This window comes from Brassica napus, chromosome C3 (genome assembly GCF_020379485.1).
Source record: "Brassica napus cultivar Da-Ae chromosome C3, Da-Ae, whole genome shotgun sequence".
In the NCBI taxonomy this organism is placed as follows: Eukaryota; Viridiplantae; Streptophyta; class Magnoliopsida; order Brassicales; family Brassicaceae; genus Brassica; species Brassica napus.
Genome location: NC_063446.1, coordinates 41,269,135 through 41,294,763, shown reverse-complemented (window position 1 = coordinate 41,294,763; position 25,629 = coordinate 41,269,135). Strand labels below are relative to the sequence as shown.

Sequence of the window (25,629 nt, the reverse complement as noted above, 5' to 3'; positions counted from 1 at the left end):
CAACCCATTCCTCCCGCACACAAGGCGCTATTCCACGCATATGCACTTTAGAACTAAGTTATGAAATACTCCCATAAACACCACGTCCTTGGGGATGTACCCGCCCATACCTTCTTATTTACTCATCTTCGGGGTTCACATATTAACTTTACCTTGACTATATGCCACATAGATACCTACTTATGCAGTACTTTATTTTATCAATATCTATTATTTGATAGGACTGTACTAAGTACAAACTAATAAATGCACATGTTACCGAGTTTCTTTTATACGTAGTAAAAAGTAATGGAGAATACTAGTTTTTCGTACCGCCATAATATTCTATGCACGCAGCCACGCACGATCGAGGACATTAGATTGCTTTTTCGTTTTTTGTAAATAATAAAAATATAAAAGTTTCAGACTAAAGTTAAGTAAAAGTACAGTTTTTTTTTTTTTTGAACTTAAGTAAAAGTATAGTTTTCTTCCGAAGAAAGGCTTAAAAAAGGTATTTAGAATGCATTATGAGCTTTTGAAACTATCCATATAACAAAAAACGCTTTTCTTTTACAAAGAAACAAGAAAGCTACTATATTTACAGTAACATTATTATATATCAATCCAGAATTTAATTTAAAATAAATTAGTCAACTAACGTAATTATACTATTCACTTATTCGAGCTTGAAATTTGTTTTGTTTTTTTAACTAATTGAAATTTGTCTTGTTTGTTTTATCTACAATCAGTTTGTAAGTTTTTTTTTTTTTTTTTTTTTTTTTTTTTTTGATTAACCTGGAGGGACTTCCACCGCTAGGGGCCAACCCCTCGGCGCGAGGCGGACCATTTGGTACTATGGGGAATTAGATACCCCAATTGCCTGACCAGCGGTTCGAACCCGGGTGCGTATTGAGGCCGAAGCTCTCTCAACACCACCAGGCCAACCCCGCTGGTTAGAATCAGTTTGTAAGTTCCCACGATGTTTTTCTATAGTTTCCAGAAGGTTAACATTCGATGTATATATTGAACAAGTCAACTACTACCGTCGTCTTTTGGGTGTAGATAGGACAAACTTTAGATCATATATTATTTTATACGCTATCTAACTAAATAATAGGTAGGTTGATTAGGGTTTAAAATATCAACACAAAAACTTAGGGTTTAATATTTTAATCCCAAGATTTAAGGGTTTAATATGACTGCAGCGACACGTGCCAGCATCTAAAGAGAAAAATCAGGGAAATTTTTTTTGGTCCAAAAAAAATCAGGGAGGTTTCTTTAAAAAATAAAAATACTACATAATACTCCATAGAGTGTTGGACCCATCCTCTACTGATGGAACGATGATTGATACTTCATCAGAGGCATTACGGTGATCATGCAGATGTATTTTTTCAGGAACAAAGATTGCCAGAGTACCCATTAATTCAGTCACTAATAAGAAAGACTCTTACATAAGCATAATTAGCATGCTTTTGATTGTTCCGGTACATGCTTTAATGCTTAATTATTTATATTTTATGGAATTGTGACAGGTTACCTTTATAAGAAATAAATCTAAAGAATTGAGAAAGATTTAATGTGTATAACTAATCAGAATGACACGTAATGCTGCTACCGCCCACATTTTGTGAGCTAGAAAAATTGCTCTAAGCGTCATTAACTACGACCTTAGTAATTTGACCCATTCAAAGTGTAAGGAAAACACAAATCTATGAAAAGTAGTATTTACTTCCAATCTAATTTGTATCGTCTGATTTTAAAGTGGCACGGATATATATCCCGTTTTAAGATTGCATAAGTCAAAATCTTTAATGATATTTTTTGGCAATTCAGACTTAAATCTTCTGAAGTCTGAACTACTCTATATATAGGTTAGATATTTTCGTTAAGATACAGATAAATTAAATTCTAATACGATGAAGGGTTTCAAATTCCGAGCTAAAGGTAGGTAAACATACTCCAATAAGGAATTGTTATATCGTGATTGGATACCTTTTTCTGTTTTCATATCCTGATTGGAGACTTCACAAATCACAACTGTGGTTGCAGTCACCTCTCAAATATATAATTTGCCTAGTGTTTAAATTGATTTTACTGGACTCAAATCTTAATATAGTAGTTTAGGCAAGGACATACTGGTTTGGAATTAATTATACTTAGTTTCTATTTTATTTTTTTTTTTTAATTTAAATTTCCATTAATACTTATAAACCGATACAAACTCAAAACAGTTTGCCAAAAAAGGTCTTACAACACAAGTATGCCTTAAAATTAACCTTACCTACTACTAGCTAGTTAAAGGAAACCTACCATGTTAGAAAAAGGAAAACCAAGTTCCTAATAGAGAGACAGGCGGGTTGGAGGAAGACGATGCCGTAGTCAAGGAGAGAGATCTTGATAGAGGACCCAAACGGAGTCTTACTGTGTCTTTAATGTCCGAAATAATTGCTTCTGGAGGACGGGAGATGGAAGAGTGTATCCTGGTGTTGCGCTCCTTCCATATGGCGTATTTAGATGCTTGATAGATGAATCTGATAATCAAAACTAAGTGGCTGTTGGAGGAAGGTCTGTCTAGCCAGCTTAATATCGCATCAAAGGACTGGGGAGGCTGAAGGTTTACTTTCACCATAAAATAAGACCAGACTGCGGAGCTATATTGACAATCGAAATAGAGATGTTGTCGGGTCTCATTGTGCGCTGAGCATAATATGCATTCTGCAGGGACATCAAGCCCCCATCGCCTCAGTCTGTCTCTAGTCGCTAACCTGTGTCTAATATCAACCCAAGTAAGAAAGGCATGTTTCGGGATATGACCTTGGAACCAAACTTGTTTATGCCATGATACTTCTTGACCCGTCGGAAACAGGAAAGACCAAGTAGCTGCAGTAGGAAATTTTTAGACAGGGGCTTGATCTGGTACTTTCCAAGCAAACTTGTCATCAGATACCGAGTTTGAGATAGGATCAGCAGGTGGCAGACATTGTTTCAGTAGTTGAATAATTGGATTTCTAGACCTCATACCCGAAAGCCACCAGTTGCCATCACTAATACCGTCTGCAACCTTCGCATCAATGGGCAGACCAATGACTTGCGGTCCTTCTGGTCCAGTAATTGCGATCAGTGGACCTAATGGAGTCCATGAGTCTTGCCAAAAGCTTGCTGCAATGCCTGAGCCAATTTCACAAACCACAAATTGCCGAGCAACCTGTCGCAATTTGCATATGGATTTCCAAATCCAACTGCTTTGTTGGCGAACTTGGAGGGTCCAAAAGTTCTCAGTACCAATCATATTAACCCGAATCCATGACGACCACAGAGAGCAATTTTCAGAGAATAACAGCCATACCAATTTAAGCGCAAGGACCTGGTTCCACTCTGAAATTCTCTTTAGACCCAGGCCTCCACAAATCTTGGGAGTACATACGGAAACCCAAGAAACTTTGGCCCCTTTTGCAGAGGTTGAGTCCCCTTTCCATAGGAACCCGTTGCACATTCGTTCCAATGCTGCCACACAATCCATTGGCAAAATAAATATTGTCGCCCAAAAGGTGATGATAGAGTATATGACTGATTGGACTAGAACCAAACGACCCGCATAAGATAAGTGCTTTACTGTCCACGATCTAAACCGCGAAGTTACTTTATCGAGCAGCGGTTGGAAGTCTGATTTCTTCATCATCCGTGAAGATAGTGGGACTCCTAAATATCTCACCGGAAGTGAGCCCTGAGCAATTCCTACTCTCTCTGCCAGCTCTCTGCAACGAGTAGTACTACCTCCATCGATTAGCAACTCTGTCTTGTTCCGGTTCATCGATAGTCTAGAGACTTTCCGAAAGTCATCCATAATACCCAAAATTCCTCTCAGAGATTCTTCAGTACCATCAAAGAAAACTAACACGTCATCAGCAAAACTCAGATGAGTTACCAATGGAGCCTGACACGAGGGATGAAGACCAAAGGTGCTCTCCACTGCTCCTTTGTCTAGCAGTCTGGAAAGTACATCCATTATAAGTACAAACAGAAGCGAAGAGATAGGATCGCCTTGCCTTAATCCTTTCTTACCGCTGAAATACCCTGCCAATTCACCATTGATTGAGATGCTAAAAGATGTCGTCATAACACATTCCTTGATCCATTCTCTGAAAATGTGAGGAAGTTCCATAGCCTGGAGCACGTTATCTAGGAAACCCCAATGCACGTTATCGTACGCCTTTGATAGATCCACTTTCAAGCAACCCCGAGTGGTATCAGCTGGTTTGTCAAAGGCAGTCACTAACTCTGAGGCTAGAAGCACATTCTCGCACAATAGCCTACCTTGAACAAACCCTGCCTGATTAAGTTGAACGGCGTCGGGAATAATACGCCTTAAGCGATTCTTAATGATTCTAGCGATGACCTTATAAACAGTGGAGCAAAGGGAGATAGGTCGGAACTGTGACATCCTGTCTGCACCTGTGACCTTAGGTAGAAGCGCGATGGCGGTGGCATTGAACCTTTTGAGCATTCTACTACTGGTGAAAAATTCTTGAACAACAGCTATAGTGTCCGGCCCTACAACCGACCAGGCCTCCCAGAAGAACTCAATTTGAAAACCATCAGGGCCGGGAGCTTAGCTTTTTGGCATAGCAAATATAATTCCGGTGACTTCTTCATCAGACGGAGGAGCTATGAAATCATCTGTCCACTCTTGGGGAAACCGGTAAGGGATAATGGCTTTCAATTCTTCCACTGTGAAAGGCTGAACTTCTGAGTTTTCCTGGCCTAGGAGAGATTGGAAATACTCCACTGCCAAGTTCTTGACTGCTTCCTTTTGGTCTATTCTCTGATCCTCATTATCCATAAGGTACCGAATAGCATTTCTAGCTTCATGAGCGATGCACGTTTTGTGGTAGAAGGTTGTATTAGCATCTCCTAAAGTCAGCCATCTGATCCTTGATTTTCTCTTATAGAAAATACCCTCAGCTTTTTCAAAAAACCTCCATTCCTTTCTGACTACAAACTCTTCGCGGAATAGGCTGTCTGTGGGTTGAGTAGTAAACGAGATTGGATATCCTGCAACTTCGAAAGAGCATCCCGTGCTCGCTGTTGAATATTTCCGAATCCTTCTTTATTGAGTTTCCTACAAGCCTTCTTGACGTGGCTGAGCTTCTGACCTAGGGAAAATAGCTTCGAACCAACAGGAATATCCTCATCCCAAGATGATTTAATTGTTTCTAAGAATTTCGGGTGCATAGCTAGGAAGGAGAAGTATTTGAAGCTACACTTCCTGCTCCTCAGATTTACGTTAAGGTCCACTACACAAGAAGAATGATCAGAATCTCCGGGAGCATCAAAGAAAGCATACACATCTGAGAAGGTGTCTCTCCAGCTCTGATTTCCAAGGACCCTGTTTAGCTTGCGAAGAATAGGATCCTCTAATTGGCCGTTGCCCCAAGTGAATAATGTACCTCTAGTTTCAATGTCCTCTAGATCGCTGAGGGCTAAACATTCCTGAAACTCCTCCATGCCTCTCACGGGAAGGTGTAAGGGTTAATGGAATAATGCTCATCAGCTGTTAATATTTGATTGAAATCACCTAAAACCAGCGTAGGCTGATTCTTAACCACTTGTAGATTGCATACCTCCATCATTTCAGACCAGAGTTCTCTTCTCTGAACAGGAGTATTAAATGCATACACAAATATAACTGTGAAGGCTACACCAGATGCTGGATCAAAAACCCCACACGTTATAGACTGAGCAGATTTTTTGTAGATCATCACCGAGACATTGGGATCCTAAACAACCCATATACGACCTCCCTCTGCATCCTGATAATTATTCTCAAACCTCCAACCTGGGACCACCGACTGAACAATACTACTGGCATTCTCCTCTCTAACATGAGTTTCCAAAAAAACGCCTGCAACTGGCTGATTAGAAAAGATCCAACTTGTAACTGTCCTCTGACGATCACTGTTATTCAAACCTCTAATATTCCAACTAAAAACCTTCATATTTACACAAAAAAGGAAAAGAAAGCACTGCTTTCTGAGTTAGAGTCTTCTACCCAAAGCCGCAGCTTGGGATCTGACTCTGAATCTAAGCTCTTTTGCTGTGGGCACTGATGGAGAACGCCAAAGCTCTCCTTGACACTGAGCGCGCTTGTTCTTTTTTGATTGCATAAGCTGCCTCGGATTTTCTATTTGATATGCTCATGTTTATACAAATTACAAAGGCCGTCTTGACGATTGAAAGAAATAGGAATTATATTCCAGTTTTATATATATCATATTCGAAATAACGAATACTTAAGTTAAAAAAAATACCATAACGAATCTGTACTTAATAAACGACTAGTGTAGCGCATTGGTTTGTTTCACGTTGTTAAAGTCTTGAGAGCATGTTAGTATAACTATATGTTCTATTCCTGGATTACGAGTGTCGTTTAATTTTGTTCATACATTTGATCAATTAGAAGATATTAAATACATTTAAATTGAATAATTTATAATTTCATCCAGCTATGTCATCCTTTCTTTCAGCGTTTGAAATACATCAATATGCATCATTTGTAATTGTATGTCTATTTTGGTATTTGTGTTCTGTATTTGGATGCGCAACCAATTGAACAAAAAAAACTGAACATTTTAACTGTAAGTAAAACTAGGTGAAAAATACATACTTTAACATGTCATTCTGTAGATAGAGTACAATATATATATATATATATATATATCATTATTGATAGCTTAATTCACTGTCTTGAGGGATAATGATTTATGCTTAAATATGCATGATCAACTATTGGTTTTAGGCAATAGAAAGAAGTTAAAAATTCACGAAAAATCAGAATTTACTTGCTAATAAAAAAAATTGTGTGATAACTAAAGGCCTGCAATTTTTTTTTTCCGATGTACCAAACCCTTGAGACTATCAATGACAGCTTATTAGTTGTCTCCATTATTGAGAACTTAAGACTTGTTGTATCTGAAATTGTAACGACCGTGATCCAATGTGGGAAAACCCATTTGTTTTTATTAATGAAAATCCAAAACCCTTTTTTTATTTTGTCCCACATTGAAAGTTCAGAAAACCTACATCCTTTCCTTTCTCTTATATAAGAAACTCCACCCTTTCTCTTTATTCTCATAGTGTCAAAGTATTTCCTTGCGTGTGATGAGTTATTGTTGAATTATTCGACGACCAGTCACTAGTGAATTTCCCAGTGGGATTTCCGGGTGAGCTTCCGGCGAGATTTCTGGGCGAGCTTCCGGCGAGATTTCTGGACGAGCTTCCGGCGAATTTTTCTAGTAAGTTTGTCGCCTCCTTACTTCTAGTTACAGAAATCTATTTTAGGAAGGTTGTTATTTTAGGAAAGTTTCTACTTTAGGAAAGTTTCTATTTTAGGAAATTTTTCATTTTAGGAAAGGTTCCATTTTAGGAAAAGTTCCATTTTAGGAAACTTTATTTTTGAAGAATCTGAGCCTAAGTCGTTGATTGTCGTGTTGCAGTTGACCTCAGTTGACCGCATCTTTCGTTGTTTATTTCCTGCCAGTTGCTATGGTGAGGGTATATTCCGTAAATCCCGTACCAGTGTAGAATTCTCTCTATCGTAGTTTAGATTTCGAATCATGATCCGTCTGTTTGAATTGAGTCTGTTTAAATCTTGATTGTTAGTTAGTTCATTCATTGTAAACTGGAACTAGGGGTCTAGAGGATTCAACCGTTGATTTGATTGTGTGATGTTAAGATATGCGATATATATATGTAAGTATACATAGTTATGAGTAGGGACTATGTGAGTGGGCGGGGGTCCAGAGATGTCTGGACTAGCGACGCAGCTTTGGTGGGCGGGGGCTCAGAGACGTCTGGGCTAGCGACGCAGATTGTGTGGGGCGTGGGTGCAGAGACGTTTGCATTCGACGCAACTTTGGAGGGCGGGGGTACAGAGACAGACTGTACTAGCGACGCAGCGTATGTATATATATATATCCGTATGAGGAGATGCGGGGTGTGTGGACTAGCTATATGCTATCATCGCATTGTTTGTGTTGTGTGATGCTTTAGGCATCTTGTTTGTTCATGTTAGAGCTAAACTTCCATAGTGGGAGTTCTATTTACTCAAGTCAGTGGTTTGCGTGTTTAGCATCCCATACCTCACGGAGTAACTCCCCTGTTGCTCACCCCTCTTTCTTCCCTAGCAGGTGAGCTTGATGAGTAGTTGGATATCTGGATGGTTTGGTGTCTTTGGGATCATTGTATTTCATTTTGATTTTAATTAACTTTTCGATTTAAGGTACTTGGTTTTTAAATTATAAACTCGTTTTTATTTGGAAATTATTTGATTAAAAGGTTTGAAATTTTATTTGATTTTATAAATCGGTTTAATTCGATATTTTACCGTAAGTAACACGCCGTTCTCCATATAGGAGGTGACGGGTGTTACAATTTGGTATCAGAGCGGAGTTCCGTCCCGGCTCTGACCCGGGACGGCGATTTATGGGACTCGGATTTCAGCGGTTTTCAATGTTTGTTGGGGATTGGGAATTTCAAAATAAAAGTGACACCCTTCTGTCCAGAATCATTCGTTTATTAGTTAGCGTTTCTGACTTTTTCTTTTGGTGTGGATGAAAATCAAGTTTCTGTTTGTTTCCTTTTGTTTTCATCTCGTGTTCTTCTCTCCTTCGTATTCGTTGAAGTTTTTCTCAGGTTCCGTCTTGGAATTCGGGACGAATTCCGATTAAGTGGAGAAGAATTGTAACGACCGTGACCCAATGTAGGAAAGCTCATTTGTTTTTATTAATTAAAACCCAAAACCCTTCTTTTTATTTTGTCCCACATTGGAAGTTTAGAAAACCTACCTCCCTTCCCTTCTCTTATATAAGAAACTCCACCCTTTCTCTTTATTCTCATCAAGTCAAAGTATTTCCTTGCGTGTGATGAGTTGTTGTTGAATTATTCGACGACCAGTCACTAGTGAATTTCCCGGTGGGATTTCCGGGTGAGCTTCCGGCGAGATTTCTGGGCGAGCTTCCGGCGGAATTTCTGGACGAGCTTCCGGCGGATTTTTCTAGTAAGTTTGTCGCCTCCTTACTTCTAGTTACAGAAATCTATTTTAGAAAGGTTGTTATTTTAGGAAAGTTTCTACTTTAGGAAAATTTCTATTTTAGGAAATTTTCCATTTTAGGAAAAGTTCCATTTTAGGAAAAGTTCCATTTTAGGAAACTTTATTTTTGGAGAATCTGAGCCTAAGTCGTTGATTGTCGTGTTGCAGTTGACCTCAGTTGACCGCATCTTCCGTTGTTTATTTCCTGCCAGTGGCTAAGGTGAGGGTCTATTCCGTAAATCCCGTACCAGTGTAGAATTCTCTCTATCGTAGTTTAGATTTCGAATCATGATCCGTCTGTTTGAATTGAGTCTGTTTAAATCTTGATTGTTAGTTAGTTCATTCATTGTAAACTGGAACTAGGGGTCTAGAGGATTCAACCGTTGATTTGATTGTGTGATGTTAAGATATGCGATATATATATGTAAGTATACATAGTTATGAGTAGGGACTATGTGAGTGGGCGGGGGTCCAGAGATGTCTGGACTAGCGACGCAGCTTTGGTGGGCGGGGGCTCAGAGACGTCTAGGCTAGCTACGCAGATTGTGTGGGGCATGGGTGCAGAGACGTTTGCATTCGACGCAGCTTTGGAGGGCGGGGGTACAGAGACAGACTGTACTAGCGACGCAGCGTATGTATATATATATATCCGTATGAGGAGATGCGGGGTGTGTGGACTAGCTATATGCTATCATCGCATTGTTTGTGTTGTGTGATGCTTTAGGCATCTTGTTTGTTCATGTTAGAGCTAAACTTCCATAGTGGGAGTTCTATTTACTCAAGTCAGTGGTTTGCGTGTTTAGCATCCCATACCTCACGGAGTAACTCCCCTGTTGCTCACCCCTCTTTCTTCCCTAGCAGGTGAGCTTAATGAGTAGTTGGATATCTGGACGGTTTGGTGTCTTTGGGATCATTGTATTTCATTTTGATTTTAATTAACTTTTCGATTTAAGGTACTTGGTTTTTAAATTATAAACTCGTTTTTATTTGGAAATTATTTGATTAAAAGGTTTGAAATTTTATTTGATTTTATAAATCGGTTTAATTCGATATTTTACCGTAAGTAACACGCCGTTCTCCATATAGGAGGTGACGGGTGTTACAATTTGGTATCAGAGCGGGGTTCCGTCCCGGCTCTGACCCGGGACGGCGATTTATGGGACTCGGATTTCAGCGGTTTTCAATGTTTGTTGGGGATTGGGAATTTCAAAATAAAAGTGACACCCTTCTGTCCAGAATCATTAGTTTATTAGTTAGCGTTTCTGACTTTTTCTTTTGGTGTGGATGAAAATCAAGTTTTTGTTTGTTTCCTTTTGTTTTCATCTCGTGTTCTTCTCTCCTTCGTATTCGTTGAAGTTTTTCTCGGGTTCCGTCTTGGAATTCGGGACGAATTCCGATTAAGTGGAGAAGAATTGTAACGACCGTGACCCAATGTAGGAAAGCTCATTTGTTTTTATTAATTAAAACCCAAAACCCTTCTTTTTATTTTGTCCCACATTGGAAATTTAGAAAACCTACCTCCCTTCCCTTCTCTTATATAAGAAACTCCACCCTTTCTCTTTATTCTCATCAAGTCAAAGTATTTCCTTGCGTGTGATGAGTTGTTGTTGAATTATTCGACGACCAGTCACTAGTGAATTTCCCGGTGGGATTTCCGGGTGAGCTTCCGGCGAGATTTCTGGGCGAGCTTCCGGCGGAATTTCTGGACGAGCTTCCGGCGGATTTTTCTAGTAAGTTTTTCGCCTCCTTAGTTCTAGTTACAGAAATCTATTTTAGAAAGGTTGTTATTTTAGGAAAGTTTCTACTTTAGGAAAATTTCTATTTTAGGAAATTTTCCATTTTAGGAAAAGTTCCATTTTAGGAAAAGTTCCATTTTAGGAAACTTTATTTTTGGAGAATCTGAGCCTAAGTCGTTGATTGTCGTGTTGCAGTTGACCTCAGTTGACCGCATCTTCCGTTGTTTATTTCCTGCCAGTGGCTAAGGTGAGGGTCTATTCCGTAAATCCCGTACCAGTGTAAAATTCTCTCTATCGTAGTTTAGATTTCGAATCATGATCCGTCTGTTTGAATTGAGTCTGTTTAAATCTTGATTGTTAGTTAGTTCATTCATTGTAAACTGGAACTAGGGGTCTAGAGGATTCAACCGTTGATTTGATTGTGTGATGTTAAGATATGCGATATATATATGTAAGTATACATAGTTATGAGTAGGGACTATGTGAGTGGGCGGGGGTCCAGAGATGTCTGGACTAGCGACGCAGCTTTGGTGGGCGGGGGCTCAGAGACGTCTAGGCTAGCTACGCAGATTGTGTGGGGCATGGGTGCAGAGACGTTTGCATTTGACGCAGCTTTGGAGGGCGGGGGTACAGAGACAGACTGTACTAGCGATGCAGCGTATGTATATATATATATCCGTATGAGGAGATGCGGGGTGTGTGGACTAGCTATATGCTATCATCGCATTGTTTGTGTTGTGTGATGCTTTAGGCATCTTGTTTGTTCATGTTAGAGCTAAACTTCCATAGTGGGAGTTCTATTTACTCAAGTCAGTGGTTTGCGTGTTTAGCATCCCATACCTCACAGAGTAACTCCCCTGTTGCTCACCCCTCTTTCTTCCCTTGCAGGTGAGCTTGATGAGTAGTTGGATCTGGACGGTTTGGTGTCTTTGGGATCATTGTATTTCATTTCGATTTTAATTAACTTTTCGATTTAAGGTACTTGGTTTTTAAATTATAAACTCGTTTTTATTTGGAAATTATTTGATTAAAAGGTTTGACATTTTATTTGATTTTATAAATCGGTTTAATTCGATATTTTACCGTAAGTAACACGCCGTTCTCCATATAAGAGGTGACGGGTGTTACAGAAATATAAACAGAACGTTTTGTTTACATATATATGTGTGTTTTGTGTAAATAATGTAACTTAATTAGTCTGGATTTTAAATCTCTAAGTACGTATATATGTGATGCACCTATCACTATTGTAATCATTTAGTTAAACAATTTGTTGTGTGTATGTATGACAACGAAGCTATATATACACATGGGTTTCTAACTATTGGATTTAGCTAAGCCACTAAGCCTATGCCAACATAAACTTATTCAATTGAAGAATGAATTAACGAATCGTAATATGATCTACTAAATCTTATATTGACCTAAAATGTTGACTTGACATGTCTAAACTATATTTTGTAGTACTTGGCGTTCCTTTCCTTAGGGTAATAGAAATTATCACTTTCAAATTTCGGTGTAGGCTCGTGAAGACAAACCACGTACCCTAGTTATTGGTACGTACGCATTTTAAGGAAGAATCTACGCCGCGATCCAGATTGGTTCCGTTAGATTTTGAATCAGTATTTAAAATATACGATACCGTAAAATATTAACAATCCATCTACAATAAACTAGGACGTAGCTAAAAATGTGAAAATGGCTTGTTGGTGCTTTTTTTTTTGTGCACCAACTTTCCTTATTCAGATCAAACCATGTTTGGTACAAAAGCGTTTAGAACCTGCTTGGCTAAAACATCAACAGAAGAAACAGAGTTCCTAGGAACCCAATGAAAAGAAACTGAGGTAAAGGCCCCTGCCAATGACCTAATGTCTGCTAGGATTCCATGCAAATCTGAAATGTGAGAACCCTCTAGAATTGCCGTCACCAAGATCCTCGAGTCCGATTCAAAGGAGATTTGTTTGTAATCTAGTAAAATTGCTTGCTCCATTGCTGAACGCAAGGCTAAGCCCTCCGCCACGAGGGGTGATTTCACGAATGTGAAAATCAATGAGGTCGACCTGTTGAGTTCATCTCTACGTCGTGTGTACTTCCAAGCTGCTCCTGCAGTCAGACTTTCCTTCTTCCAGGCGGCATCTGATTGGCAAATCACTTCAAATTTCTGCTCTGGTTCTCTTCCTTGCTTCACAAGCAAATGATTCGATTTCAAAGGTTGCGCTGCATTCCATTCTTTGGCATCCACTACCGCTTTAGTTGCAACCTCCTGTTCAGAGAAGGTCCTTTCCAGAAAAATCCAGTAATTTTTGGTGATCCAGAGACTCCATATCACCCAAGCTGCTAGAGAGCCTGTGTTCAAACCCGTCGGAGGGAGAGAGATCTCTGCTTGCACCAAACTCCATCCCTCTGTGAAGTGCTGGATTCCTGATAATAATATGTCTCTTTTGAACGGTATCTTTCTCCAAGTTTCCTGGGCAAAAGGGCAGGTGAAAAACACATGGGTGATTGTTTCCACCTCACCACATCTTACGCAGCCTGAGCTTGGGATAATCAGTCGGGTTGCTAGTCGTTCGTTTACAGGTAAGCCACCGTGCAACGCTTTCCAGATGAGAAGCTTAATCTTTAAAGGGGCATTAACCTCCCAAACCTTTTTTGCCCATTGGAAAGCAGGCTGATCTCCAGTTCCGGCGTCTATAGTTCTGCTTTTCAGGGCCGCTTGGTAACCTGTTTTCGTAGAGTACACACCAGACTCGTGTTTGAGCCAAATCCGATTGTCCGGTTCTCCTTTTGAGCTTGTCTTGATACTTAGGATCTGCGGGGCAAGTTCTGGGAACAGATGTGTGATTTTATCAGTACTCCACCTACAAGTGTTCTCCTGAAACAACTCCTTAACAAGCGCATCTCTCGTTTGTTCTATAGCAGGGCCCATGGGTTGGGCACCATGCGACGTTGAAAGCCATGCATCAGACCAGATTTTTACTGACTCCCCATTGCCAATTGCCCATCCTAGATGCTCTTTCACCAGGTCACGTCCGATGAGGATACTTCTCCAACCGTGGGAGCAGTTTGAAGCTGCTTGTACCTCAAGGATAGGGTTGTACTTACAATACTTTCCTCTCAAGATTCTTGCAAGTAACCCGTCCGGATTGTTGATCAGTCGCCAGCTAAGTTTCCCAAGAAGAGCATCATTGAAGCATTGTATATCTCGAAATCCTAAGCCTCCGTCTTGCTTTGCTCTAGTCATCGTAGTCCAAGAGATCCAAGAAATCTTCCTCTGATCGGGATCTGAGTCCCACCAAAACCGAGTCAAGGCTGATTGTATCCGTTTACATAGAGATGTAGGCAACTTGAAACATGACATCGAGTGAGTAGGCATGGCTGATAGTACTGTCTTGAGGAGGATCAATTTACCCGCTGTTGACAAGCATCTTGTAGACCAGCCAACTGCCTTTTGTCGGATTCTATCAACAATAGAAGTGAAAATATCTTTCTTCTTTCTCCCGAAGTGTTCTGGCAGGCCAAGATACTTCCCAACCCCTCCCTCCTTTTGAATATCTAGCTCCCTTTTCACTTTGTCCTTTAGGCTCTGAGGCGTTTTTTTGGAGAATGTTATTGCCGATTTTTCCTTATTGATTCTCTGTCCCGACGTTTGTTCGTATAGCTGAAGGATTTCTTGCAGCTTCGAGATACTTTGTGCGTTAGTCCGGCAAAAAAACATCGTATCGTCCGCAAAGAGGAGATGATTTACTCGCGGGCAGTCTGTTGCTACTCTAATCCCTTGAAGTGAGCCATCATTCTGAGCCTTTGCACACAGACCGGATAGAACCTCACTACACAAGATGAACAGGTATGGAGACAGCGGGTCGCCTTGTCTGATTCCGCTTGATGGGTATACTCGTCCTTGAGCTGAGTCGTTTATCAAGAAGGAAAAATATACTGAGGTCACGCATTGCATTATCAGGCCGACCCATTTCTGGTGAAAACCCAACCGAGACAGCACCATCTCGATGAACTTCCATTCAAGCCTGTCATATGCCTTGCTCATATCCGTTTTTACAGCCATTGAGCAATGTTTGCTTGCCGAAGATGTCTTGAGGAAATGTAGCACTTCATGTGTGATCAACACGTTGTCGGATATGGCTCTGTCTGGAACAAACGCTGACTGGTTCTCGGAAATTAATTTCGAGAGTATCGGCTGTAGTCTTCGGGTGAGAAGCTTAGAGATTATTTTGTAGTAGACGTTGCATAGCGCAATTGGTCTATAATCTGCTACAAACCTAGGCCCTCCTCCTTTCGGTATCAGTCTAATGTGGGTGTCGTTGAGCCCACTCAGCATTAATCCAGAGTTAAAGAAACTTTGTACCTCTCGGACAATGTCGGCTCCCACTGTTTTCCAGTTTGTTTGGAAGAAACCCGCGGAGAAACCGTCGGGTCCAGGGGCTTTGTCTGAGTGAATCGAGAAAGTTGCGAGTCTAATCTCCTCCGCTGTTGGTTCTCTAACCAGTAGCTCATTTTCCGCATTCGAGACCAACGGGGTTAGTGCATCATGTACTATCTGTTCTCGCTCTGCCTCATGAGAGGTGAAAAGTTCTGTGAAATAATTCACGATTGTTTTTGTAATCATCTCCTCCTTGTAGTGAACTTCTCCATTCACATCTTCGAGGACAGTAATAGAGTTCAGCGCCTTTCTTCCTTTGGTTGTGGCGTGAAAGTAGCCGGTATTTCGATCACCAAGGCTGAGCCAGAGGACTCTAGTTCTTTGCCTCCAAAAGTCCTCTTCAGCTTTATAAGCTTCCCGCAGATCTTGGTTGATTATCGCTATAAGAGGAGCATCATCTTGAGCACTTGTCATCGCTTCTTCTAGCTCTATTTTGCGTTGTTCTATAATTGCTCTGCTGTTCTGTTGTTGTTTCTTGTTCCAAGCTACAATCGAACCTCGGACTATAGCTATCTTCTTGCACACTGAGGCTCCTCCTGCCTGTTTCCAATGTTTATCAATGAGCTCCTGCACTGCGGGGTTATCTTTGAGCCTCCTATCGAATCTGAACAAGCCTTTCCTCTTTTTCCTTGTCGTATCAAAGCACGATATGATGGGTTTGTGATCAGAGCCCCCGTACTTTAGATACTCGCAATGGCCAGAATAGAACTCCTCAAACCATTCACTGTTTGTGACTGCCCGATTTAACCGACAATGTACTACATGTTCATATCTGACTCCACGCCAAGATAGAAAGTCACCTGAGTGCTTTAAGTCGTATAAATCGCCTTCAGACATAAAGGATCGAAGGTCCATGAAGTATCCTTCTGTTCTCTCTATTCCTCCTGATTTCTCTTGGTTACAGATGATATCATTAAAATCCCCAGAGAGAAACCAGGCTCCTCCTCTGGCCACATTCAGGTTTAGTAACTCCTTCCACATGCTTCTTCTTTTGACATTATCGTTGTCACCGTAAACAAAAGTAGAATAAAAACTCTTCCCTTCATACACCACTTTCGTATCAATAAAGTTTTTACAAGAAGACAATACATCCAGATTAACTCCTTGTTTCCAAAACAGGGCTAGCCCCCCTCCTCCTTGATCGCTAGGAGATACAAAATGTTGATTACTGAAACCCAACGAAGACAGTTTCTGAATAACAAAGTCATCGGGATTCTTTGTTTCCGAGAGGAACAATATGCCTTTCTGTATCTCCTTTAATCTCTGGATCGTCAAGGGGTTCCCCAACCCTTGACAATTCCAGCATGCTACTTTTAAGGAACTGGGGCAGATGGATTGTGAAAATCCTTCTTCTGCCTTGTCGCTGCCGGTATGAGCTTGATAACCGGGTTACTGCTTCCTGGTACTGAGATTCTGTTTGTCCCTCTTTGCGCTTTGTTTGCTAGCATTTCAGCTTTCTTGGTGGTAGGTTTTCTTAGTCTTGTGCTTGTCTTTCGTTTAGGAGAAACTCTGACTTGTGTTACTTTCCTCTTCTTAGCCACAGACGTGCCTACTCCCTCTGTGTTTACCCTAGGTTTTCTTTGTTGGGGGGGCGTCCTAGTCTCTTTTTTGCTGAGACACGAAGCTGGTCATTTAGTCCATCCAAAGGAGTCTCAATTGAGCTACCACCTCCAAGGCGCTGAGACGCTGGAACTCTAGCTGCTACTTGTATCTGGTTAGATGGCATCTGCGGGGCCTCTTGATCTCGCATCAACTGTCTTGCGATTTGTTCAGCAGATTCATCTACTTCCCCTTGTTCTTCAGCTCTTCTCAGCCTTTCCTTACGTGTTGCACTCTCAGAGGGGTCGGCGCAAGAGGTATACTGAATCAAGACTTCTCTTAGCTCCTCTCTGGCTTCAGCCATTACCTCTGCTGGGATGGCATCATGTGGGGCACTTAGATTATCAGCTCGCTCTCCCTCCACTCTATGCGAGCCTGTAGAGATTTGAGATTCTCTATGTCGGGATGATATCTGTGGAGAACGTTCCTCATCCCTCAACCTCCTGTGAGATGGGCTTCTATCAAACCTCGAGTTTTCTCTCTCCTTTGATCGAGAGGATGTCTGGATTCGGCGTCCCGTTTCTACCCATCGTTCCTCTCTGCGGTTTCCAACTTGGTAGGGTCTGGAATGGAAGGAATCTTGCTCTCTCCTTCTCAGAGAGTCTCTGGAGAGTCTGTCTGAGTCCCATGTTCTCTCTGTCCTTTGTCCTCTGTCTAGGTATCTCTCTTTTCCATCGTTATGAGAATAGTTTCGAGATCTCTCTGCATTAGAGTGATACGCCAAGTGGTGTTTATTGGTCTCTGTAAACCAAGCCTTCCTTTTTCCTCTGCGCTTCCTACTCTTGCAGGTGCTTTGGTACCAATCTCCGCCCTGGGGGGAGAAAAGTTTTGTTTAGCTTCTTGCGTCCTCTCTTCTCGTTCCTTCCTTAGCTCAGGGCAATCTTCCTCTTCATGGTCCAACCGTAAGCATCTTTTACAATGTTTCTCCAGCTTTTCGTAGACTAGAGTTGCTGAGATTTCCACCCCTTTTGCTAGCTCTAGCATGTAATTCTTCAACAACGGGAGGAGTCCCTGGTAGTATTTCGCAGGTTTCATAGCTTCCCAAGTCTTCTCCTATACTTCGCAGTAGGGCTTCACTCCAAAGATGTAGGGGAACCCCTTGAACTTTTATCCAAAAAGGAATTTGGGAGGGGAAGTTAGGGTCTACCGAAGGTTTCCATTTCTGCAAGATTATCATCCATTTGGCAAAATGGTAGGGTCTGTTCGCCAAAAATAGCTGTAGATCCTCTTGTGTTGCGAACTGGAATTGGAAGAGCCCCTGGCCTAGGTCTGAGCCCACCGGTCTAGATTTTTTTTTTCCATAAGTCTGATAGGAATGGAATGAGCGACCAGATCCTTTGTAGCTTGGGATTTATGGTTCTTCCGATTAGGGTAAGTTCATGCTTACGGATGAGTTCTGAACTATCAACTCCAGGACTCTCACTCTGCCAGTTCTTTGGGGCTCTGCTTTCTCTAGTGGCCCTTTTCCTTTTTCCTCATAAGTTAGGCGTCTTGCCATTCTTTGTTATACGGTCTTCAGCTGATGTAGGGTTCTTTGCAAAAGCTTGAAAAGTTTTTCATCCAAATGGTGTGAAAGTTCTGTAGAAAACAAACTACGAAACTAGAAATAAGTTAGTGCAAGATGAACATAACAAGATTTAAAGTTCAAGAAGCCACAGTAGGGGTTTAACTTCTTGTTGCTTCTGAGGTTTGTCATCGTCGGGGGGAGAGCTTCTTACCAGACCGCCGGAGGAGAAAGGACCCTCCGACAAGGAGTCGGGGGTTGAACCGCGGGAAGTGGTTTTCAAAAGCGGTAAAATTTTGAAAACTTTTACTATTTTTGGTAAAAACTGGGTGGTTGGGTTAAACTGTGAGCTGAAACCAGTAAGGTAAAAACTACCTCGAGTAATGTGCCTGAGAGAAACCTGATACTACCCCCTTTACTTGTTGGTGCTTAAAATGAGAGAATCATCTAGTTTCTTTGTACTTCTGAATCGAAAAAGACATATTTCTGTATACATCCTTTGATGATAAGTGTCGAATTTAACGAAAGGAAACGAATTCATACATTGATTTCTAGCCGTCTACAATGAAACCCTAATTAAATATTATATGCATGGTTAAAATGATCAAAGAACTATTGAGAAAACAATTACATTGTTTTTCTGAACAACTATAAACACTTACATTCTTGGGACATAGTAATGTTGGTTCAATCAGATTTAATTATCTGAAACTAACATATATATAGTGTTGGTGGTGTTGGATATTTTGGTTTGCTAAAATGTGCAACTAATCATAGAGTAAACACGATACAATTTATGCAAGTTAGCCGTCAAATACCACCCTGGACCGAATACCAAATTAAGAGACCGCATAAATGTTCTTTCTTAATACTACACAAAACACTCATAAATTGATATCGACACAAATATATGATTATATATCCCGTTTGAAAATTAATACCTCAGGAAGTCTGGATTGACAAACACTATAAATTTAAATCGGAGGACTCTCAAATTTTATTTCAAATGTAACATGTATGATGCATATGAACTCACTAGAAAACATATTTTTTACGAGGGCAATATTCCTTGTTAATTCGTCGTAAAAGGGGCGTTACGACGAATTAACATCGAAAACCGTTTTGTTGTTAAACGTCCGTCGTAACGGAGGTTTCGTCGTAAAAACGTGGTAACGTTTACGAAGAAAGTTTTCCTCATAAAACGGAAGGAAACATTTCGTCGTAAACGAGACGTAATACTTCGTTGTAAAGTACTCGTATTATTTCGATGTAAACTCCATGTAATCTTTACGAGGATTTGACAACGCTGCCCACGTAAGCTCCACGTAAACCTTACAACGATGTTACTAGGATTTTGTTGTAAAATCCATGTAAAGTTTACAACAAATTTACATCGTTTCTTACCATTTAATATTAAATTAAAATTAAAATATTATTTAATATTCGAAATTTTAAAAAATTTTAAATATAAAATGAAATATGAAAATCAAAACATATATTTAAAAACTATTTAAAAGTCATAACATAATATTTAAATTTATAATACAAAAGGAAACAAATAAAAAAACTACTACATATTATCGAAGTAGTTGGTGGCGGTGCTCGGTTGAGAACGGTATGGATCGGCATCTTCGGGATTCCGTATTGGCATCCCAAGAGCTGCTCGCCACTCATTTAATGCTCTCTGCATAGTCGGGTTTCCCACCGCCATCAGGTCTAACAGATCTTCAAGAGAGTCTAAACGATCCTGCTGGCTATCCATCCGAGCTCTCAAATGAGAGTTCTCTTCATCCTATCTCGACGCGTATGACGAAGTTGCCTTAGCAACTTCGTTAACAGAACCTATGCCCACTATCCGTCCCTTCTTTCTAAGAGCCACCTATAAAAACATATTAATATAGTTAAAATTTATTAAATAGTTAAATTTATTTAAATAAAATTATAAATTTTTACCTCTTCGAAGATCCTGTCGACCTCTTCGGTCGTGAGTTTGATGGGTAATCCATCGGGAGACTGCTGGGTTAATTGCGTCTCCCGCTCTTCAACCCGAGAAGCCACTGCGTTGAAGAGTTTCTCGGATGCCGGATCCACAAAAAATCCAGTCTGATGTGGCGTAAGTCACCTTGAATAGATCAGACAGAGATGGTAAAACTCCCGTCTTCTCTTACTACAAAAAAAAAAAAATTAAATATTAAAATTAAAATTAATTCAAGAATTCAAAATAAATATTAGAAACAAACTTACAGCTTCTAGATGGATTCCGGCGTGAGACTTTTGTCCGGTTCTGTGAACCATGGGCAAATGACCATCTTTGTCCTTCGTTCTTCGGGAAGCGGAGCACGAGTTCGCCTTACGGATTGAAGAGGGTAGCTTCCCAAAGGCGATGAGATCATCCCATACATCCTTCGTGAGCTCGGTGGGCTTTCCCTCATAACCGTAGATCTCCCACTTGTCCTTCCAGTCGGAGACAGTGTTGCAAAGGCGGATCTTTGCCTTTGCAATGAATTCCCTCTTCACCCTCTCGGTGATTCTCAAGGACCAGTGCCATCTTTACTGAAACAAATAAAATTTTAAAAGAATTAAAATAAATATTTAATTAGATATAAATATTTAATTAGATGTTAAAAAAACAAATTACCGCAAAACATTTAAACCAAGTCGTCTTAACGTGGTCTGGAGTCTTGCTCTGATTCGGGTAGGCTCCGTCGTAGCAGCCCTTGATCGTCTCCGACACGGTCCGGCCAACACGGTTGTTGGCCCCAAACCTGAAAAGAGAACCAAATTGTTAGAAAAAAAAATTAAAATTTAATGTACTAAAAAATAATAAGTTACCAATAAGTTCCCGGTGGTCTATCGGGATCCAGAACATCCAAGCCCTCTCGTCCAAGCTGGGCGAGCAAATCCTCCACTGTATATCTCGCGTATGGAGCAGATGGAGGCACACACAAATCTGGATGAATTGCACCTGCTGGGACAGGCTGAGGTGCAGCGGCTGGAGGAGGAGGAGGTGGAGGCATATGAGGTGGAGGAGGAGGAGGACTCCAAGAAACTCTCTGGGATGTCTGAGAGTCCGAAACTGCCTCGGAAGTTGATGGACCGAAAGAAGATGTCCCGATACCATCATGAAACATCTGAGAGTAAGTAGGTGCTGCTGGCTTTTTTCTAGGACCAATCTAAATTTTATAAAAAGTTACAGTTAGTTTTATCAATAACGACATAATTAAAAAATATTATTCCGATACCTAACTAATCACCTAGACTAATTACCTATACTAACCACTTAAACTAATTACCTATACTAACCACTTAAGCTAATTACCTATACTAACCACCTAAAACTAAACAATGTTTATAAAAAAAATTAGAGAGAAGGAGAGGTTACCTTAAGAGGAGTGGAGAGGGATTTGGGAGGAATGAACGAGCAAAGCTCGTTCTGAGGCGTTGCCTATATATAAGAAAAGGCATTCCTCGAAAAGTCGTCGTAAAGTTACGACGAAATTACCAGGTCCGCGTTTTTTCATTTACGATGAAATTACCAAGCCCGCTTTTTTTCATTTACGACGAAATTGCCATGCCCGTGTTTTTAAGGTTACGACGAATTTACGTGGACGATGTTTACGACGAATTTACGTTGACCCGATTACGACGAATTTACCAGGTCCGTGTTTATGTTTACGACGACTTTACGAGTCTTAACCCTAAACCTCGAAACCAGAAGACTTAAACCCCAAAGTGACTTATCTTATAGCATCATCTCTTCTTCTTTACATATTCTTCCTATTTATCCAACTTAAACCCTAAACTCCAAATTAATTTTTTTTTCTTAAAAAACATATTATATAAAACAACTTTTGGATACACATACATTAAAATGAGAAAATGAAAAAGAAAAACAACATTTGTTACATAGATTACATAATTCTGAATCGTTTTTCGTTCTCATCAAGATCAGTACAATGATCATCGTCGCTTCCATCGAACTCGTTTTCACGTGCTTCATCTGTCACATATTCGGGAAGATCTTCATATTGTTGGTTTTCCGGATCGATCAGAAGGATTTCATTAAGTTGTTGATCAGGTACATCAACTTCATTGATAGCGTCTTCTTCTTGCAAAGGTGGATCTTCTCCAGCAACAATTCGTCCACGAGGAGTAATTTTTATAACAGCTAACCAGTTTATCCCAGAACTGCGAAGGTGAGGGTATGGACGGAAGCTAATTTGCTCGGCTTGAGAAGTTAGGATGGAAGGCTCGAACTTGTTGTATCATCTCCCAGAATTGACATCCACAACACCAAATTTGTTAACCCGAACACCTCGATTCACAACGGGGTCGAACCATTCACATTTGAAGAGGACGCATTTTAGCTTCAATAACCCCGAAAATTCGACTACATTAATCTCCTGCAAGATCCAATAAAAGTTTGTTTCGCCTTTCACACATATTCCGTAGTTACTTGTTGTCTGATGTCTCCCATACTCGTATGTGTGAAAGGTAAAACCTCGTGTGAAATACATACGTGATGTGGTGACCTTTGCAACTGGACCTTGGACCAAATCGTGAAACCATACAGGGTAATATATATCGTCATACTCAACCTACAAAAAGCATCACTGTTAAAATTATCTTATAGCATCAATGCTAAAATGAGATATATATATACCTGTGATTTTAACCACTTGACAAAGTGTTTATCTTTCCGTGCGTCAACCTCAATTGAGGATATTTCTGGTATTGCTTCTTCAACTTGAGATACAAACATGCTGCAAATAAAATGAATGCATTAGAGCATATATAATTAACATTTTTTATATAATTAACATTCACAAGAATATTTACCTCTCAAAGGAACGAATTATTGCATCCTCGCAGTTGAGCAAAATATAAGTGTGGGCACTATGCTTATCTTCTTCACATGACCACCATACTTCTTTCAGTTTACCACCAAACCGTCCAATTTGACAGAAAATATCAGGAACACCATCAACTGCATATGATGTCGGTACTCATCCATCATCATATCTTCTAGGAATTCTTTTTCTCGTACGAACAGTTGGAGCAAAGTAGTATGATGTGAAGTTAGATGTTTCTGCTGTCAAACTCCCAGAAACTATTGAACCTTCGACCTTTGCAAGATTTCTTGCTTTTCTCTTCAAATGTTTCATGGAACGCTCAAACGGATACATCCATCCGTTGTGAATAGGTCCACGACGCAATGCTTCATACGGGAGGTGGACAACTAGATGCTCCATGACGTCAAAAAGTGATGGTGGAAATATCTTCTCCAGATTGCACAATATGATTGGAATGTTCTCATGATGTTGTTCGATAACTTCTTCCTTGAACATACGTGTGCTAAGATCTCTGAAGAATGATCTGATGGCTGTATATTGCAAAAGTAACCCAATTAATAACATTTCATAGCATATGTACATATATTATAAATAAATATTTACCTGCAATTGCTTCATGTATATTTGTTGGAAGGAGCTCGGCAAAAGCAAATGGAAGTAGTCGTTGCATAAACACATGACAATCATGACTCTTCATTCCTGGGAACTTTTGACCTCGTTCAACACATCTTGACATATTAGAAACATAACCATCAGGGAACTTAACTTCTGATGCAACCCAGTCAAACAAAGTTGTTTTGGCTTCTGATGACAACCGAAAGATAGGAACAAGAACGTTGCCATTGCTCTTGATATGTAACTCACTTCTTGAGCAAATATCCGGTAAGTCCATCCTTGACTTGTTGTTATCTTTTGTCTTCCCAGGGACGTTCAATATTGTTTCATGATGTTGTCAAAAAATTCTTCTCTATATGCATCACATCCAGGTTGTGATGTAAAAGAAGATCCTTCCAGTAAGGCAGCTCCCAAAATATACTCTTCTTATGCCAATTGTACGCCACACCATACCCATCAAGCATATTTCCAGGAACATGCCAGTTTCCTGCACACTTAATTGTTTCCTAAGCTCCGATATAATCAATGTCCGCTTCGATCTGTTGGCCGGTGAGATATGGAGGAGGACTGTCTCTGACAACTCTTTTGTACCTAAACAATGTCTTATTTCTTCTGTACGGATGAGAGATGGGAAGAAAGAGACGATGACAATCAAACCAACAACTCTTCCTACCATTCTTCAGTTGAAAAACATATGTCGATCCAAGACAATATGGACAAGATAATCTTCCATGTGTTGTCCAACCAGACAACATCCTAAAAGCAGGAAAGTCACTTATCGTCCACAGGAGAACTGCTCGCATCGTAAAATTGTTTTTCAACGAACAATCATACGCCCTCACCCGGTCTGACCACAACTCCTTTAGCTCTTGTATTAATGGTTGAAGAAAAACATCTAGCGACCGTTTTGGATGCTTCGGCCCAGGGATTAATATGGTTAAGAATAGAAATTCTTGTTCCATGCACATTTCCGGCGGCAGATTGTACGGCGTAAGAATGACTGACCACAAAGAATATTGTCTCCCAGACATTCCGAATGGACTAAATCCATCGGTGCATAACCCAAGATAGACATTCCGAATATTTCTACTGAAATCTGGGTGTACCTTGTTGAAATGTATCTACGCTCTTGCATCTGATGGATGCGCGACCTCGCCATCCCTCTGGACATGTTCGGCATGCCACCTCATCGATGCAGCAGTCCTCTCAGATTGATATAACCTTTTCAACATGTCGACACTCTTCTAGCATCTCATCATCTTTCCAGTAGATCATGCAGTTGTTGATGCAAACATCTATCATCTCCGAAGGCAACCCAAGACTATAAACTAATTTATGAATCTCATAATAAGATTCAGCAGACACATTGTCTTCTGGCAAATACTCTTTAAACAACTCCGCCCATGCATCCATGCAATTTTCTGGTAAATTATTATTCGTTTTAATATTCATCATCCTAGCTGCTAGAGACAATTTAGAGAGACTTCCTCTACAATCAGTGTAGATTGGTTGATTTGCAGCATCTAGCATTTCATAAAACCTTTTTGCATCCAAATTAGGTTCTTCTACATTTCCAGTTCCATCAGCTATTGTTGTAGTTGTTTTTAAAAATGCATCAGTAATCATGTCTTGAACCCTATCATGATCTATCATCTGCTTCACTTGATGGTAATTATATTCATTATGCAAATGATTCGATTCTTCATTATTACCAGGATCCTCAAAATTATTATTATTACTACTACTAGCTTCATTTCCACCGTAACCCTCTCCGTGTTGATACCAAATATAATATTGTGGTGTAAATTCCCGGTTTA

At 40.2% G+C, this 25,629-nt stretch overlaps 4 protein-coding genes across 4 annotated transcripts; all 4 read right to left on the bottom strand.

The window, feature by feature from the left end:
- Window positions 1–3,843: 3,843 nt before the first annotated feature.
- Window positions 3,844–4,486, bottom strand: LOC125583085 (secreted RxLR effector protein 78-like). Its single transcript, XM_048749639.1, has 2 exons — window positions 3,908–4,486; window positions 3,844–3,852 (listed from the first exon to the last, which is right to left on the bottom strand). Exons 1-2 carry the CDS (start codon window positions 4,484–4,486, stop codon window positions 3,844–3,846), a joined length of 588 nt encoding a protein of 195 aa, XP_048605596.1.
- Window positions 4,487–4,591: 105 nt separating this feature from the next.
- LOC111203795 lies at window positions 4,592–5,487 on the bottom strand. Its single transcript, XM_022697853.1, has 2 exons — window positions 4,983–5,487; window positions 4,592–4,893 (listed from the first exon to the last, which is right to left on the bottom strand). Exons 1-2 carry the CDS (start codon window positions 5,485–5,487, stop codon window positions 4,592–4,594), a joined length of 807 nt encoding a protein of 268 aa, XP_022553574.1.
- Window positions 5,488–12,553: 7,066 nt separating this feature from the next.
- Window positions 12,554–16,222, bottom strand: LOC106441630. The gene has a single exon (XM_013883425.2). The coding sequence runs from the start codon at window positions 16,220–16,222 to the stop codon at window positions 12,554–12,556; it is 3,669 nt and encodes a 1,222-aa protein (XP_013738879.2).
- A 583-nt stretch (window positions 16,223–16,805) lies between these two features.
- Window positions 16,806–17,875, bottom strand: LOC125583084 (TRAF3-interacting protein 1-like). Its single transcript, XM_048749637.1, has 2 exons — window positions 17,590–17,875; window positions 16,806–17,542 (listed from the first exon to the last, which is right to left on the bottom strand). The coding sequence occupies exons 1-2, from the start codon at window positions 17,873–17,875 to the stop codon at window positions 16,806–16,808; spliced, it is 1,023 nt and encodes a 340-aa protein (XP_048605594.1).
- Window positions 17,876–25,629: the final 7,754 nt, after the last annotated feature.

What these genes read in the sequence shown, in the direction of transcription:
- LOC125583085 (XM_048749639.1), bottom strand. Translation starts at nt 4,486, where the DNA reads ATGCTCAAAAGGTTCAATGCCACCGCCATCGCGCTTCTACCTAAGGTC.
- LOC111203795 (XM_022697853.1), bottom strand. Translation starts at nt 5,487, where the DNA reads ATGGAGGAGTTTCAGGAATGTTTAGCCCTCAGCGATCTAGAGGACATT. An exon ending in GACAGCCTATTCCGCGAAGA is followed by an intron (nt 4,894 to 4,982) that starts GTTTGTAGTCAG and finishes GGCTGACTTTAG; the next exon opens with GAGATGCTAATACAACCTTC.
- LOC106441630 (XM_013883425.2), bottom strand. Translation starts at nt 16,222, where the DNA reads ATGTGGAAGGAGTTACTAAACCTGAATGTGGCCAGAGGAGGAGCCTGG.
- LOC125583084 (XM_048749637.1), bottom strand. Translation starts at nt 17,875, where the DNA reads ATGAAACCTGCGAAATACTACCAGGGACTCCTCCCGTTGTTGAAGAAT. An exon ending in AGAGGAAAAAGGAAGGCTTG is followed by an intron (nt 17,543 to 17,589) that starts GTTTACAGAGAC and finishes ACTCTAATGCAG; the next exon opens with AGAGATCTCGAAACTATTCT.